Raw genomic sequence first — 13,282 nt, 5'->3', positions numbered from 1 at the left:
TGGAGAATATAAATGGACGATGGAGCAGTTATCACAAACATTAATGAAATGATGAAAATGTCTGTATACTTCTGTAATTGTAAATTTATTGCTCTCCAACTTTGACTATCCCTGTTGCACTCGAAAAATTGATAAGTAATATTTCATTATATTTTTCAGTACATATTAATTATCACTCTCTTTATGCCAGTAGAATCGCAATAATTTTCTGGTAAGATGTTGGCTGTACCTCAGAATAATGGAATTTTGTTAATTCGGGGTTTTATGTTTTGACGACGCGAGTTCTCAGTTGTGCCTTGCACTGCACGCTCTCTGACTCCACAGTGGTAATGCTGTGTCACTCACAGATATTAGACCTCATGAATATATTTAAGCATGGGGTGTAAATATTCCCCAGTCAAGTGAAGGAGAATCAAAATTTTGATACTTGACAGACCCAAATGTCCACAGGAGTCAGAGGGAACGTTGTATAAGGAAACCCTTTCCTTGAGAGAATGCCATGTTGAAGTCGCATGGCTTCACCATAGATATTTTTCTTCCATATTAAAGCTCTGTAATGGGTGAGAAGGTTCTCAAAGCAGTGGAATATGTTTTCCTCTTGTTCGAATCTGAATATCTCTCTATACTCTCTACCTCTTTGTTACTTCAGCATCTTACATCTTGCTGCCCAACTCCTCTTAATTATTAATGCATAGTGCACCTGCGCATTATTACCAGTTACACATGTAAAACCTTTTATCTTTTATAATTTAGGTTGTTTCTCTCCAACCGCTCAAAATCCCTTGTTTCTGTAACCTTATTACAGATAAGGGATACAGTTGCTGGACTGGATTCCGTTTTCAAAGCTAATAGTGAGAGCTGTGGTGGTATCGTCGCCCACCTGAAAATGTTTGGACCTGAGAGATTTTAATATGAGTATCCATAATGAAATATCAAGGGCTGATATCCTTTAGAGCTGGGCTGTGGATTTAAGAGGAATGTTTGTCCTAGGGGTAGGACTCGCTGAGTTCTTTCCAGTTTGCCTGCCGACAGAGTTATTGTGGGGCCGGGGGCGGGGCGGGTGGCTGAGCATGACCAATTGTGCAATGCTTTCAATCCCATCAGTTGTGGTTAGTCTAGCACACTAAGTATGTTTCTGTCATCTCTTCAGAGAAGGGTAAGTAATTGACTTAGGGAATAGGCTTTCACTGGTGTCGTAAGTGGAGAACTTGATTCCATGGAAGTTGAAGGTTTCTTGTCAAGATTTCAGATTTTTATCCATAGTTATTTTCTCTAATTATGGATAATTTTGTTAAAACCCGTGTGCCCCCAGGCCCCATAACGAAATTATGACACAGATGAGGAACCACACACTCAGGTCAAGTTAAATTGTTTCAAGTTAATGCAAAGAAGCTATTGATGGTAACCATTGCCCTTCCTGCCTCACGTCTAAACCAATCAAGTTTTAGACTTAGGAGAAGAGTACGGAAAAGGTGAGACAAGAGTTGAAGGAGATTAAAGTCATGCCAGGAGTATTTGAGCATGCATCTTGTGATAAATTTCTAACTTTGAGACTTTATGATGGCAACATAAGTAGAACTTTGTGATATTTCCTGAAGGATACAGGGAGGTTGTAAAATGTTTAGACAGAGAAGCAAAAATGTCCTTGGTAGGCAAAGAACGGGTGTTGATAGAAGTGCAGACACCGCGTGAAAGTGAAAATTAAAATGAAGGGAAACAATAGAATACAATGGTAATTATATGCCTCATAAAAATGTCAGTCAAAATATAAGTGTCATTTTCTCCAAAGAGCTGATGATCTCAGGAGGAAAATGTAGAGTTTCCAGACCATAATATAGTTTATTTGAGGAGAATTATGAGAAATGAGTTTGGAGTGCTCTGTCCACAACCATTGCCTATGTTAAATTTTGACTCGCCGGCCCTTCCAGAGACAATAACAACAGTTTGGCACAAGTTAAAATACTTGCCATACATACTACCCCTTCAGTGATGAATCTATTGCCAATCTTATGGCCATGTAAATTAGTCGTGAATATTGAAAGTAGAAGGAGAACCAAAGGCATATTTTAACTGTGGGCCGGAGTTACATGGTGAATGCAAGAATTTATTAAATCTGCTGACCATGGGTCATGCTACACTGGGTAATTCTAGTGTTTCCAAACATATGCCATAAAACAGAATAATGCTAATAAAGGGATGGAATTGATAATTCTTCTTCTGATGTTGTTAATGATTGGCTAATTGAATATACTGAAATTGCCTAATCCTGTGAATGTACACACTATGAAAACCAATATTGGACCTGTGACTCCTGTACTGGCATAGCCAAATTGTTTGTATATGTATTTGTGTGTGCCTTTCTGCAGTAAGTTGCTTAGTCCCTGAAATGAATTATATACACGCTCTAGTCGAGACTCCTACCCTTGGGTTTGAGTGTACGTTTCTCTGATTGCTTGTGTGATGATGCATACTTTGATTTTTCCGAGTTCTCAGAGAGTATGTTGATTAAAGTTAACGTGTTGTTTTTGTATTTGATAAAGAGGCTGTTATGTCATTAAGAGTGATTTTCGGTACTACATCTTGGCATTACATACGACAGTGTTTGAACCATGCAAACAAATTGAGTGAATACAAGCTTGAAATGGCCAATGGCCATAATAAATGTCATGGATTCTTTACCTGTGACTGGAGCCAGTAATTTTCTTCCACAGTATGTATAGAAGCCAGTTCTCCCCCTATTTCTCTGCACAGACGGCGAGACTCGAACCAAGTGTCTCCAGCGTTGTCATCAGAAGGAATGATTTTATAGCAGTGTTTGTTGAAAAGAAGCCATGATGGATCGTCCTCGCAGGTGCTGTTTGGCTTCTTTTGAGGCAGCTGTTTGGTGACTACCATAGAACCTGTAGTGAACGTTCATTTTCGTGAAAGAGAGTAGTCATTTGAACTCTACAGTTTCTGTTGACGTCGTGATTAGAAAATAGAATTTGAAAATTGAGTGTTCAGAACTACTGTAGGTCACTTTTTAAAAAAAAAAATCCATATGTTGCAATCTTGTAGGTGGAATTTGTATTCTAATTAATAAACAGTCTCATTGAATCTCTAGGTATATTTAGATAGGCCCACTTTCAACAGGGATTTTAGCGAATGCATATAAAATAGTTCATGTAAGAGGGTTCAGTATTGTATTTCTAAAAACAAAAATGAAAACTTAACAGTGCTTGAAAAGAAATACGGAAAGAAATTGTTGAAGACCCTGAACTTACCATGTGCTTTACTGTCTGTAATTTTTTTTATTGATCTGACCTTCTTGATTACCATTATATTCCCTCATAGGGAGTATAGGTATTGAGGATGATGGTTATTTTGTACCCTTTGCAGTTTCTTGTAATCCTTTATTTTTGGCACGTTTGGGCATGCAGTCTTTAAATTAAAGAGAATGCTTCCCCATCAAAATCTAGGCATGTAATCATAACTGTGATTTCTGGGCTCGACCTGTGTCAGCCAGTGAAATGGTTCCATTTAGCACATTTCTAGGTACTGTATAAGAATTGCTACATATACCAGAGAAAAAGCTATCTAGAATGCCGGGGTTACCACCCCCGGAGCGACCACCTATAAACGGTGTCGATGTACACTAGGGGTGAGCTTAAACCACTATCACAGGCGGTTACGGGTTTGTAACGGCACACTCAAGTTGGGACTTTGAGAATAGAGAGATCTGTAGGACGAAGGCCTGTGATAGTGGTTTAAGCTCACCCCTAGTGTATATTGATACCGTTTATAGGTGGTCGCTCGGGTGGCGGCATTCTAGATAGCTTTTCTCTGGTATATGTAGCAATTCTTATACCTAGAAATGTGCCAAATGGAACCATTTCACTGGGTGACACAGGTCTTCCCCCAGAAACAGATTTTTCCTTTATCAAAATTCCTTTTGTTCCCTCTTTTCAAATAAATTACCGTCATACAAGATTGAAGGCTCGAGGTATTTAGCATAAAATAATGTTGCAGAGTATTCGTATAACTAAAAATAAAGGTATGGTAATTCCAGTGGTATTATACCTATAGCGTGTTGATAGGTAAATGTATGATGATGCTGTAAAAGTTTATCAGGTGACCCTCCTCAGCACAGTACCAACTACTGTAGATATGAGGGGACTCTTGAACACTCGAAATTAGCTCCCCTGTTCAAGTCCTAAAGTCCTTCATACAGTATTCCTTAAGAGTTTACTGCTATCTTAACATTTTTTGTTTCGTGAACAGGAAAAGTGTTATAGTTGGAATTGGAGTCCATGTTGAGAGCTAATGGTTAGAGATATTGGATCATCAACCACTCAAAAATGTTTGGAACTGAGAGGTATCAATGTGATTTCACATTGGTAACTATCTTTTAGAGCTGGCTTATGAATTTCATCGAAGTTAGTTCTGCTGTTGTGACTCGGCGTTTTACCTGGTTGCCCTCCAGTATAATTAAGGTGGGGATTATTACATTCTTGTAATGCTCTTTTTTTTTTTCTTCCTTCTTTTTCCATAGACAGTTCTGAGATTGAGCCGTGTCCCCCTGGACTGCTTGATGCAACAGTGACACAGATGATGATGACCTCTGGCACTAATACTGGTAACTCTGACTAGAATACTCATCCACAACCATGGATAACAACCAGTGTAATGGAGAAGAGGGTGTTTTCAGTAGACTGCTAGTGACTCACTGATTGTCACAATAAGTCCTTTCATTCCTCAGAATCGTGGAAAAAGTAAAAAAGGTTTTAAAAAAGGCATAAAGTCACAATATGAGTAAAGATGTTAATGTATGAACCAGCTTCGTAAAAGTGCATCCGACCACAAACTTAGAACAAAAGATAAGGACCTTATTATATTTTATATCATTAGGGATATAATAAATCACATTGGCAGAGAACCCAAGGTAGCTGCTGAAGGTGGACACTGTTTACTTGTAGAAGTTCCATCTTCAAACAGAAGTAAAAAATTACTGTCAATTATGAATGTTAAAGATAAGATAGCAAAGAAAACAGTACAAATGGGGAAGAAAAGCAATAGTCCCGAATACTGAATCGAGAAAAAAGTTAAAGAAAGAGAAATTATAAAATGCCAGCAAAAATAATCGAATTGTAAGTGAAGAGTCAGTCAAACACTCTGAAATTGCAAATATAGTCACCTTGTTAACTAAAAGAGCACCAGAAGGTCTGGGCCTGGCTTAGGTTTCTCTGGGCCAGGGAGACGAACAGCAGATCCCTCAAGACCCACAAAACAGAACTGGTTTCTTTGCACCAAAGGGGCCAAGTCTAAAGTCCTCCAATACATAACAGGATAATATCCTCTAACTGCAATTTAAGAACACAAAATTGACCCAGATACAACTGGTGCTTATAATTCCATAGAGGCCGCGTCTGCTGGTACAGTTCGTTGGAACTTCCAGGGGAATTACCTGACCTCTCATCATCAACATTCTGTCGGTGAATATGTATGTCAAAAGTACATCAAACAGAAAATCCACCAAACAGAAAGGAATTGCAACCCAAGAAGACCATCAATAGAGGGTTCGTCCCCAACCAAAGTAGATACCTTCTCAATATTGTTACAGCGTAACTGTCAGGGTCTTAGAGCAAAATATGACGAACTGCAAGCTATTTACAGGAAAATTCTCCGGTAGGTGGAAGACAATATTGGATAAGTATACCTTGTCCAAGGGAATGTATCTGTCACAGAACTCGATATGATATGGGAGTAGGGAGTCATGGTGGATGCTTTAGATACATCTGTTAGGATCTTTTACTTTCTCAGCTCATCAGAACTCTAAATTACAGGCTGGAGCAGTTGAAATCAGTCTAAAAAGGATTACACCTTATGTTCCCTCCATTTTACACCGAATAGCCATTTTAGCCAAAAGTAATTTCCTGCTTTGATTTATCAGCTTCCTCAACTATTCTTCTCTCTGCTGACTTGAATAGCAGACATCCTTTATGGGGAGACGTGACATTAAATCATAGAGGAAATTTCTTATTGTGATGAAGGCCTTCTTCACATCATAGGTGAAAGTTTTTCCCTCTAATCCATCTCTGTCCGTGTTTACGTATTTCATGCTAGACATATCTCTTCCTTTGGTTTAGTATTTCATGCTAGACATATCTCTTCCTTTGGTTTAGTATTTCATGCTAGACATATCTTTTCCATGATTATCATTTGCCTGACCTTATCTGGTTAGCCTGAGCTTTTGGACTTGTTTACACGATTTCTGTGTTTCCTTAAACCTAGTAATGAGGATACTAGAGTCTTTGTCGTCTGCCTTATATTGGCTGAAAAAGTTAGCTACTCTGTCTTTACAGGCGACTTTGTGCAGGGTGTTATAGTAATTTTGTTGAGTGTTTTTGTCAGTTGTAGTATTTAATTCATGCCTATTCACACATTCCTGTAGTGGATTCATTTCAAAATATATATATATTTTTGAAGACTTTTTTGAAATTACGTCTTTTTTAATGTAAGATAGATGACAGGAGACTACTTTATAGAGAATGGCAGTGCATTTGAATGCAACAGTCGTTTACAAAGTAGGCTGCATTCGACAGTAGTCTAAGGTGTGCCGATCCCTGGGATTTTAAGATTTTGGTCTTGCACTTAAAAAGAAAGCCAGGCTAAAGATTTGCACAATTGAACTAATTGTATAGTAATTTTCATAGGCTTTTTTTTTTTTTTTTTTTACATAATAAGGTGCACGCAAGGTGGGATTCTTATATCGAATGACCTATTTGGTCCCAGTGTTAGGCTTCTAGCCTAGACCTGTCATTTCATCCAAATCCTTCGGGCCAGCCCTGTGAGAACTGATAGTCAGCTCAGTGGTCTGGTTAAACTCTTTTAATATAATAATAATAATGTGTGCTTTAGTATATACTCACTAGCCAGCGGTGCTAGAAGCGTTGGAGGAGAATCGCTGGTACAGTGGTTAGTGTCTTGGCATGTCAGTCAGATGTCATGAGTTTGCTCCTCCCTTAGGGAGATGAAAAATCACTGGCTCAGTATCACGATCAGTTACTGCCGCGGTGGGAGGTTGAAACCAACATATTCTTTGAAAGCTTGAATTTCAAGTCAACGACCGCTTGACCCATATGAATAGGTTTCATCTAGAGAAAAAAAAAAAAAAAAAAAAAACACTGGCTGGGATATGAAAATTGACCAAGTATTCAGGTTGGAGGGTTTGCGCTTTAGTAGCTTGCAAGATTGGAAATAAATAGGAAGAAATTGATGGTTATGGGTATCAAGTAACCAGTGCCATTGTAGCATGTTTAATCAGTCATCATCCTTCTTTTTATTATTATTATTATTATTATTATTATTATTATTATTATTATTATTATTATTAATTTTCTGCATATGCAATGCTTCATTTATATCTGACCTGGAGTAGCTTCACAAATGAATGGTAGAAATGCGCTGCAAGGCGAATCATGGATTGTGAAGCTTGCTCGGGTGGCCGATCCACAGTGCTCTTTCGCCTGGTGGAAATCCGGTTGACCCTCTGCCCAGTTCAAGTATCCTCTCGGGGTGTTGTCAGTCCAGCTGTAATCTTTGGAAGTAGAACGAAAAGAGTTTCACAGGTTGATACAAATGAATGCGAAGAAACTGTGTAAAAGCAAAACGTGAATATAGAAGTGATGAACAGCAGTTTTTAGTTGTCCTCAAAAAAGAGTTTCTTAGATCGATGTAAATTAATATGAAGGAAGCAAAAGGTGAATATAGACGTAAATAGCAATTTTTTAGTTGTCTTCAAAAAAGAGTTACATAGATTGATATAAATGAACATGAAGAACCTGTCTAGCAGCAAAAGGTGAATATAGAAGTAAATAGCAATTTTTTAGTTGTCTTCAAAAAAGAGTTTCATAGATTGATATAAATGAGCATGAAGAAACTGTCTAGCAATCAAAGGTGAATATAGAAGTGAATAGCAATTTTGTAATCGTCTTCATTCCTTGGTAATGTATTTTTCATATTATGTTGACTAGAGTTATAAACTTTTTGCAAGAAGTAACTTTGTCAGAGTATTTGATTTAATTACAGATTAAGTATTTCTCTCTCGTAGTTTGACTGATGTTCAACAAATACGTACTTGACTCGGAAGAAATCTCCAGACCAATCCAAACAGATGAGAAAAAATCACTCACAAAAGTGGACTGGGAGAGCCTGAAAAAAAACTTTTCTATAATAATTAATGTTCATTACAGTACATCTATAAACTCAGTGTGGCACATCAGTGCAGCAAAGATAACATTTTCGTGAGTTTAAAAAAATCTAGGCTGTAATTTGTTTAATCTTGAGTGTAGCAAAATATTCAAATGGGTTACACATTTCAGTGTTAATGTGAAGTTTAATTTGTAGAGCTGATTGCAACGACTAAAATTAGAGAAGAATGCTTCACAGGTATTTACAAAGGTGCTTAGGAAAAATGATATTTATCATAAAAATGTTATAGAAATCTATATTCCTTAAAGGGATCCCTGAACAAACTTTGTAAATCAAAGATTAAACGAGCTAAATAAACATGTGGCCCAGAACAGCAACTGTCTGAATAATAGTGTCTTGCGCGAAACATCATGCTGCTTATAAGAGTTATTGATTAAAGCTGTTAAAATGGTAATTTTTGTATGTGCTTGCGCAGATAGTTGTGGCAGCCAGTCGCGTCTAGGTTGAAAGACTTAATATTAAACTTAATTTGATGAAACACTGATTGTAAATACTTTACCGTCGTAGGATGTCCTCCTCTTCAACGCTCCCAGCACTGGCGAGATGAGCTCCAAACGTTGTGCAGTGTCTCTCTGACTCAGTCCATGAGGCTGGCTTTGAAAACACCTGCGAAATAGGGGATATAGGCAGTTCCCTCGCGTTTGCTCTTGTATATTATATAGCTATTTATTATTTTCAGTGTTTGCATTATCCATAATGTACAGTTTGAAAATTCCACCCCTGGTCTGTTAAAGACTAGGCCTATTGCTAGGAATAAGGTATGACTTTAACTACAATGAAATGTATTAGAGTATATGCAGTATGAGAATATAAATGTTAAATAACTTGTTTATGTGTGTACATACACATAAAAGAATATTAAAGTTCATGTCAATTTAATTTTTAGAAGGAAAGTCGATAGATCAAATCTGGAGGTTTTTAAAGTACCGGAGAAGCGAACTGCTTAGGAAATATTCATAAATTGTATCTCTATATTATACAGAGGTTAGTCCTAGATTTGGTCCCTCTGTCCATAGATCCAGAGATCAGTATTTGGCAAAGTTGTTGTATTTCTGGAAGGACACTGCCACTCGTATGTCTATTTGATTACTTATAATTTTGTCGCCTTTTGATATAAAAGGCATTTTCCACAGCTTTGTGGAATATGAAATCTCAACACATTTTCCATTGATGCTATGTTCCCTCCTGAGCTCCTAGACATTTTCTTTTGAGAATGACTACAGGTTGATACAGTGTAATAGTTTATAGGGTTTGCTTGTGCAGACTTTTGCTTTGGATGACATTTTAGTACGTAACATTTGAAGAGTCTGTATATTAAAGTTTTTTTTAACTGACATCCGTTGTTCAATTAGGTTGTTCTTCTCTTGCAGTCTACACTGATGCTTTTGTGAAATTGTGCTTTCGACACCATGAATTTCGTTCTTTATGTAACCTTCTTTCAGAACATTTCGTTTCGTCGTTTCAGATGTAAATTAAGCTTCAAAATGTTACTGTTTTCTTCAACATTCAAAGTATGCTTTTTAGGCACTTTTGTTTTGCTATCTGAGGGTCAGATGAGATACTTTGCAATCTCCTTTTCATTTTGTAGTTGAGTTTAAATGTGGTATTTTACACATACGTTACCCTCCTCACATGCTATTAGATATATTTAAATTTGTTTTATAATTAGATTATATTACAAAATGCAACTAGACGTTGTAGCAACATATACCTTTGAGAAATCTCCTAACAAAGTTTCCCAGTGCTCCGATAAATACATCGAAATAAATTAGGCGAGTTTTATAACTTACTTTGTAACAGCGACTTCGAGCGTCCTCCCATCCCTCCAGGCAGCCTTCTGCCAGACGCACCACTGGCCTTTCTTCACGTTCACCTGAAGTAGCAAAAAACACTGCAGTGTTTCCAGTCAGATGAACTTTTCTTCGATGCTTGTAAAGTAAAATTGACGTTATTTACCGTTTAGACTGCAGTGGTTCTCAACCTTTGTTGGCCCATGCACCATTTCACCATGTGTCAGAATGTCATTCCCCACCCTTTCCAAAATTGTCTGCCTCAAAAGGTGCATTCCAAGTAATATGTAACAAAATACTAATGCAAACACAAGCTAGCGGAGAGAAAGCCCAGCGTGACTTCTCAGTAGTGCGGACCGATGCACATTGTGTTCTGTGTGGTCCTAGAGCCAGTATGAGCCTGGCAATCTGTGGTTACAACCCCCCCCCCCCGCCCGCCAAGAAACTCTGAAATTCCCCCAGAGGGGAATTACCCCCTGGTTGAGAACCACTGGTTTAGAGTATATGTAACTCCTAAGATAAGTGTTCAAGTTTGTATTCTGACTTCAGGGAATAATGATTCAAGAATGAATACAGAAAATGAACCTGACTGCTGCGCTTTTCTAAAAGAACAAAGACTTAATATAAATAATATATTTTTAAGTTTTCTGCAAAAGAAAACTATTGAGATGGCTTTGTCTGTCCATCCGCACTTTTTCTGTCTGCCCTCAGATCTTAAAAACTAATCAGGCTAGAGGGCTGCAAATTGGTATGTTGATCATCCACCCTTCAATCACCAAACATACCAAATTGCAGTCCTGTAGCCTCAGTAGTTTTTATTTCATTTAAGGTTAAAGCTAGCCATGATTGTGTGTCTGGCACCGCTATAGGTGCCAGCGACACAGGCCACCACCGGGCCGTGGCTGAAAGCTTCATGGACCGCGGCTCGTACAGTATTATACCGATGTCATATTTCATTTATGCCACATTTAAATAAACTACGTTTCTTAGTAAATCTAAGATAATTCCCAATATATATATCTCTGTCGCACATGAAAGGAATGCTATTGCGAAATCTCAGTGCGATCAAACCAGACGCAAACGTCATCAATAAGTACCTGTGTAGTGTCTTAAAGACAGTGCGTCATCATACATTAGCATGCGTTTGCATAAACTCAGCGTTCTCCTTTTGATCAGAGCTGGAGGCAAAGTCACGTAGCCGTGGGAAGTCCTTGGGAACGAGGTCATATGTTTGTTCGTGTGTGTGAATCTTAGTCTTGCTATGTAAAAGTGTGAAAGCTTAGATATTAGATCGACATGGGAGATCATCCTGTGCAGACCAATTGTATTCTTTTGTATATAGTCTTTATACTAAATACAAGAAAAACCACTATGGAGTTTGTCTGAAATCCTGCAGAACATTGGTCTGATCTTCCAAAAACAGTCTTATTCTACAGCCATGGAGAAAATGAAGATGTCACAACCAAACTCTGACTGAGTTCCAAACACAGTCCTTATAACCAAACACCAAGGGGAATTTCTGATGAAATACCTTCCTATAACAGGTGGTGGCAGCGTACGACAGTATACACAACAGCGGTCACAACAGAGCTTTCTGGCAGCACCTCTACATGGCGTCTACATTGGTAAACGGAAGCTCCGATACGGCGAGATGCCCAAAAAACCATAGACAATTGTCATCTTCATAAACGACATGGTTACAGTCGGACGGACAACTCGATGCATCAAAACGTCTTTGAAGCGTATATTTTCTTTTGCTTTCTGAGAATTTATGCTTAGCTAGTGAATGCCTGTTTTGATGATTTCGTTCCTATTGTGTTTTACGTGGCCGAAAAAATGTCATATTTCATTTATCACATTTAAATAAACTACGTTTCTTAGTAAATCTAAGATAATTCCCAATACAATATCTCTGTGACATGAAAGGAAATTGCGAAATCTCAGTGCGATCTTAAAACGTCATCAATAAGTACCTGTGTAGTGTCTTAAAGACAGTGCGTCATCATACATTAGCATGCGTTTGCATAAACTCAGCGTTCTCCTTTTGATCAGAGCTGGAGGCCAAGTCACGTAGAATGAAGTCCTTGGGAACGAGGTCATATGTTTGTTTTGTGTGAATCTTAGTCTTTATAAAAATAAGCTTAGATATTAGATCGACATGGGAGATCATCCTGTGCAGACCAATTGTATTCTTTTGTATATAGTCTTTATACTAAATACAAGAAAAACCACTATGGAGTTTGTCTGAAATCCTGCAGAACATTGGTCTGATCTTCCAAAAACAGTCTTATTCTACAGCCATGGAGAAAATGAAGATGTCACAACCAAACTCTGACTGAGTTCCAAACACAGTTTTTCTTTCTGATATAACCATATAAACACGAGAATTTCAGAATGCTTTTGCAGCACCTCAAGGGTCTACATTGGTAAATAAGCACCGAGACCAAAAAACCGAAGATATGATTCATCAGGGTTTGACGGACAACTCGATGCATCAAAATAAAATTCTAGCCTTTAAATGTTTTGATGATTTCGGATTGCGCCAGCAAGATAAATTAATTTAAAACATACGTTTATTGATAACTGATAATTTTACTAGAGGGATGGAAGGTCATTTATCATAATGAAACGTCATTAAAATGAAATATGTTAGAGCCGTGGGAAGTTAGAATAGTTTCATGGACAAAACTAGGTTTTAGGTTTGTCTGGCTCACCTTTAGTCATCTTATACAGCCATTGAAACAAACATTGAACGAAATACCTTCCTATTCCTATTCAGGTCCTTGATTATTTAAAAGGAGTTGAATGCATTTTTTATTTCTTTTTTAGTCATTTCCATAATGAAATGTCATTAAAATGTATTTTAAGATGCCTTAAATACTCATTATAGATATGCCATACATGAATGTCTACTTACAGACGTATGTCAGATTTTCCGCGCAGTCCTTCAGCGTCCAAGTCAGACTTTCATTTCCGGTATTTGCCACTGACATGCACTGGCCCTCAGATTCACCTGGAACAGACCTATTGTTCAGTCTGTGGACTCCGATTTTGGTGTTGTTTTTTATCACGGAAAAAAATACTTAGATGTTTTCTTATTTAATGAATTTTCTGTACTGAAATTGAAAACAAATTTTGAATGTAAAGTAAATGGAATAGAGAAGGGCTTAAAATCATCAAGTTTGACTAGGCAATTGGAAAAAAAAAGGTGGATAGAATTTTACAATTGGATAACACCAATC

General features: G+C 37.6%; 1 protein-coding gene across 7 annotated transcripts in view; it reads right to left on the bottom strand.

Annotated features, from left to right (window-relative positions):
* Positions 1-13,282, bottom strand: part of LOC136852523 (macrophage mannose receptor 1-like) — a 42,777-nt gene that overhangs the window by 14,943 nt on the left and 14,552 nt on the right. For 6 of the 7 annotated variants that reach the window (XR_010857175.1, XM_067127230.1, XM_067127229.1 and 3 more), the window contains exons 8-13: positions 12,958-13,053; positions 10,041-10,123; positions 8,750-8,856; positions 8,117-8,190; positions 7,409-7,576; positions 2,680-2,900 (exon numbers count right to left, since the gene is read on the bottom strand). Coding sequence is in view for 6 of the 7 variants with exons in the window: in XM_067127230.1 (XP_066983331.1) it covers positions 2,680-2,900; positions 7,409-7,576; positions 8,117-8,190; positions 8,750-8,856; positions 10,041-10,123; positions 12,958-13,053 (749 nt within the window). In the remaining variant the exon portion in view is untranslated. The remainder of the gene's footprint in view (positions 1-2,679; positions 2,901-7,408; positions 7,577-8,116; positions 8,191-8,749; positions 8,857-10,040; positions 10,124-12,957; positions 13,054-13,282) is intronic. The other variant, XM_067127232.1, reaches the window with a different exon arrangement.

The sequence above is a fragment of the Macrobrachium rosenbergii genome, chromosome 25 (assembly GCF_040412425.1).
Source record: "Macrobrachium rosenbergii isolate ZJJX-2024 chromosome 25, ASM4041242v1, whole genome shotgun sequence".
In the NCBI taxonomy this organism is placed as follows: domain Eukaryota; kingdom Metazoa; phylum Arthropoda; class Malacostraca; order Decapoda; family Palaemonidae; genus Macrobrachium; species Macrobrachium rosenbergii.
This window is presented reverse-complemented; position numbering and strand designations above follow the sequence as displayed.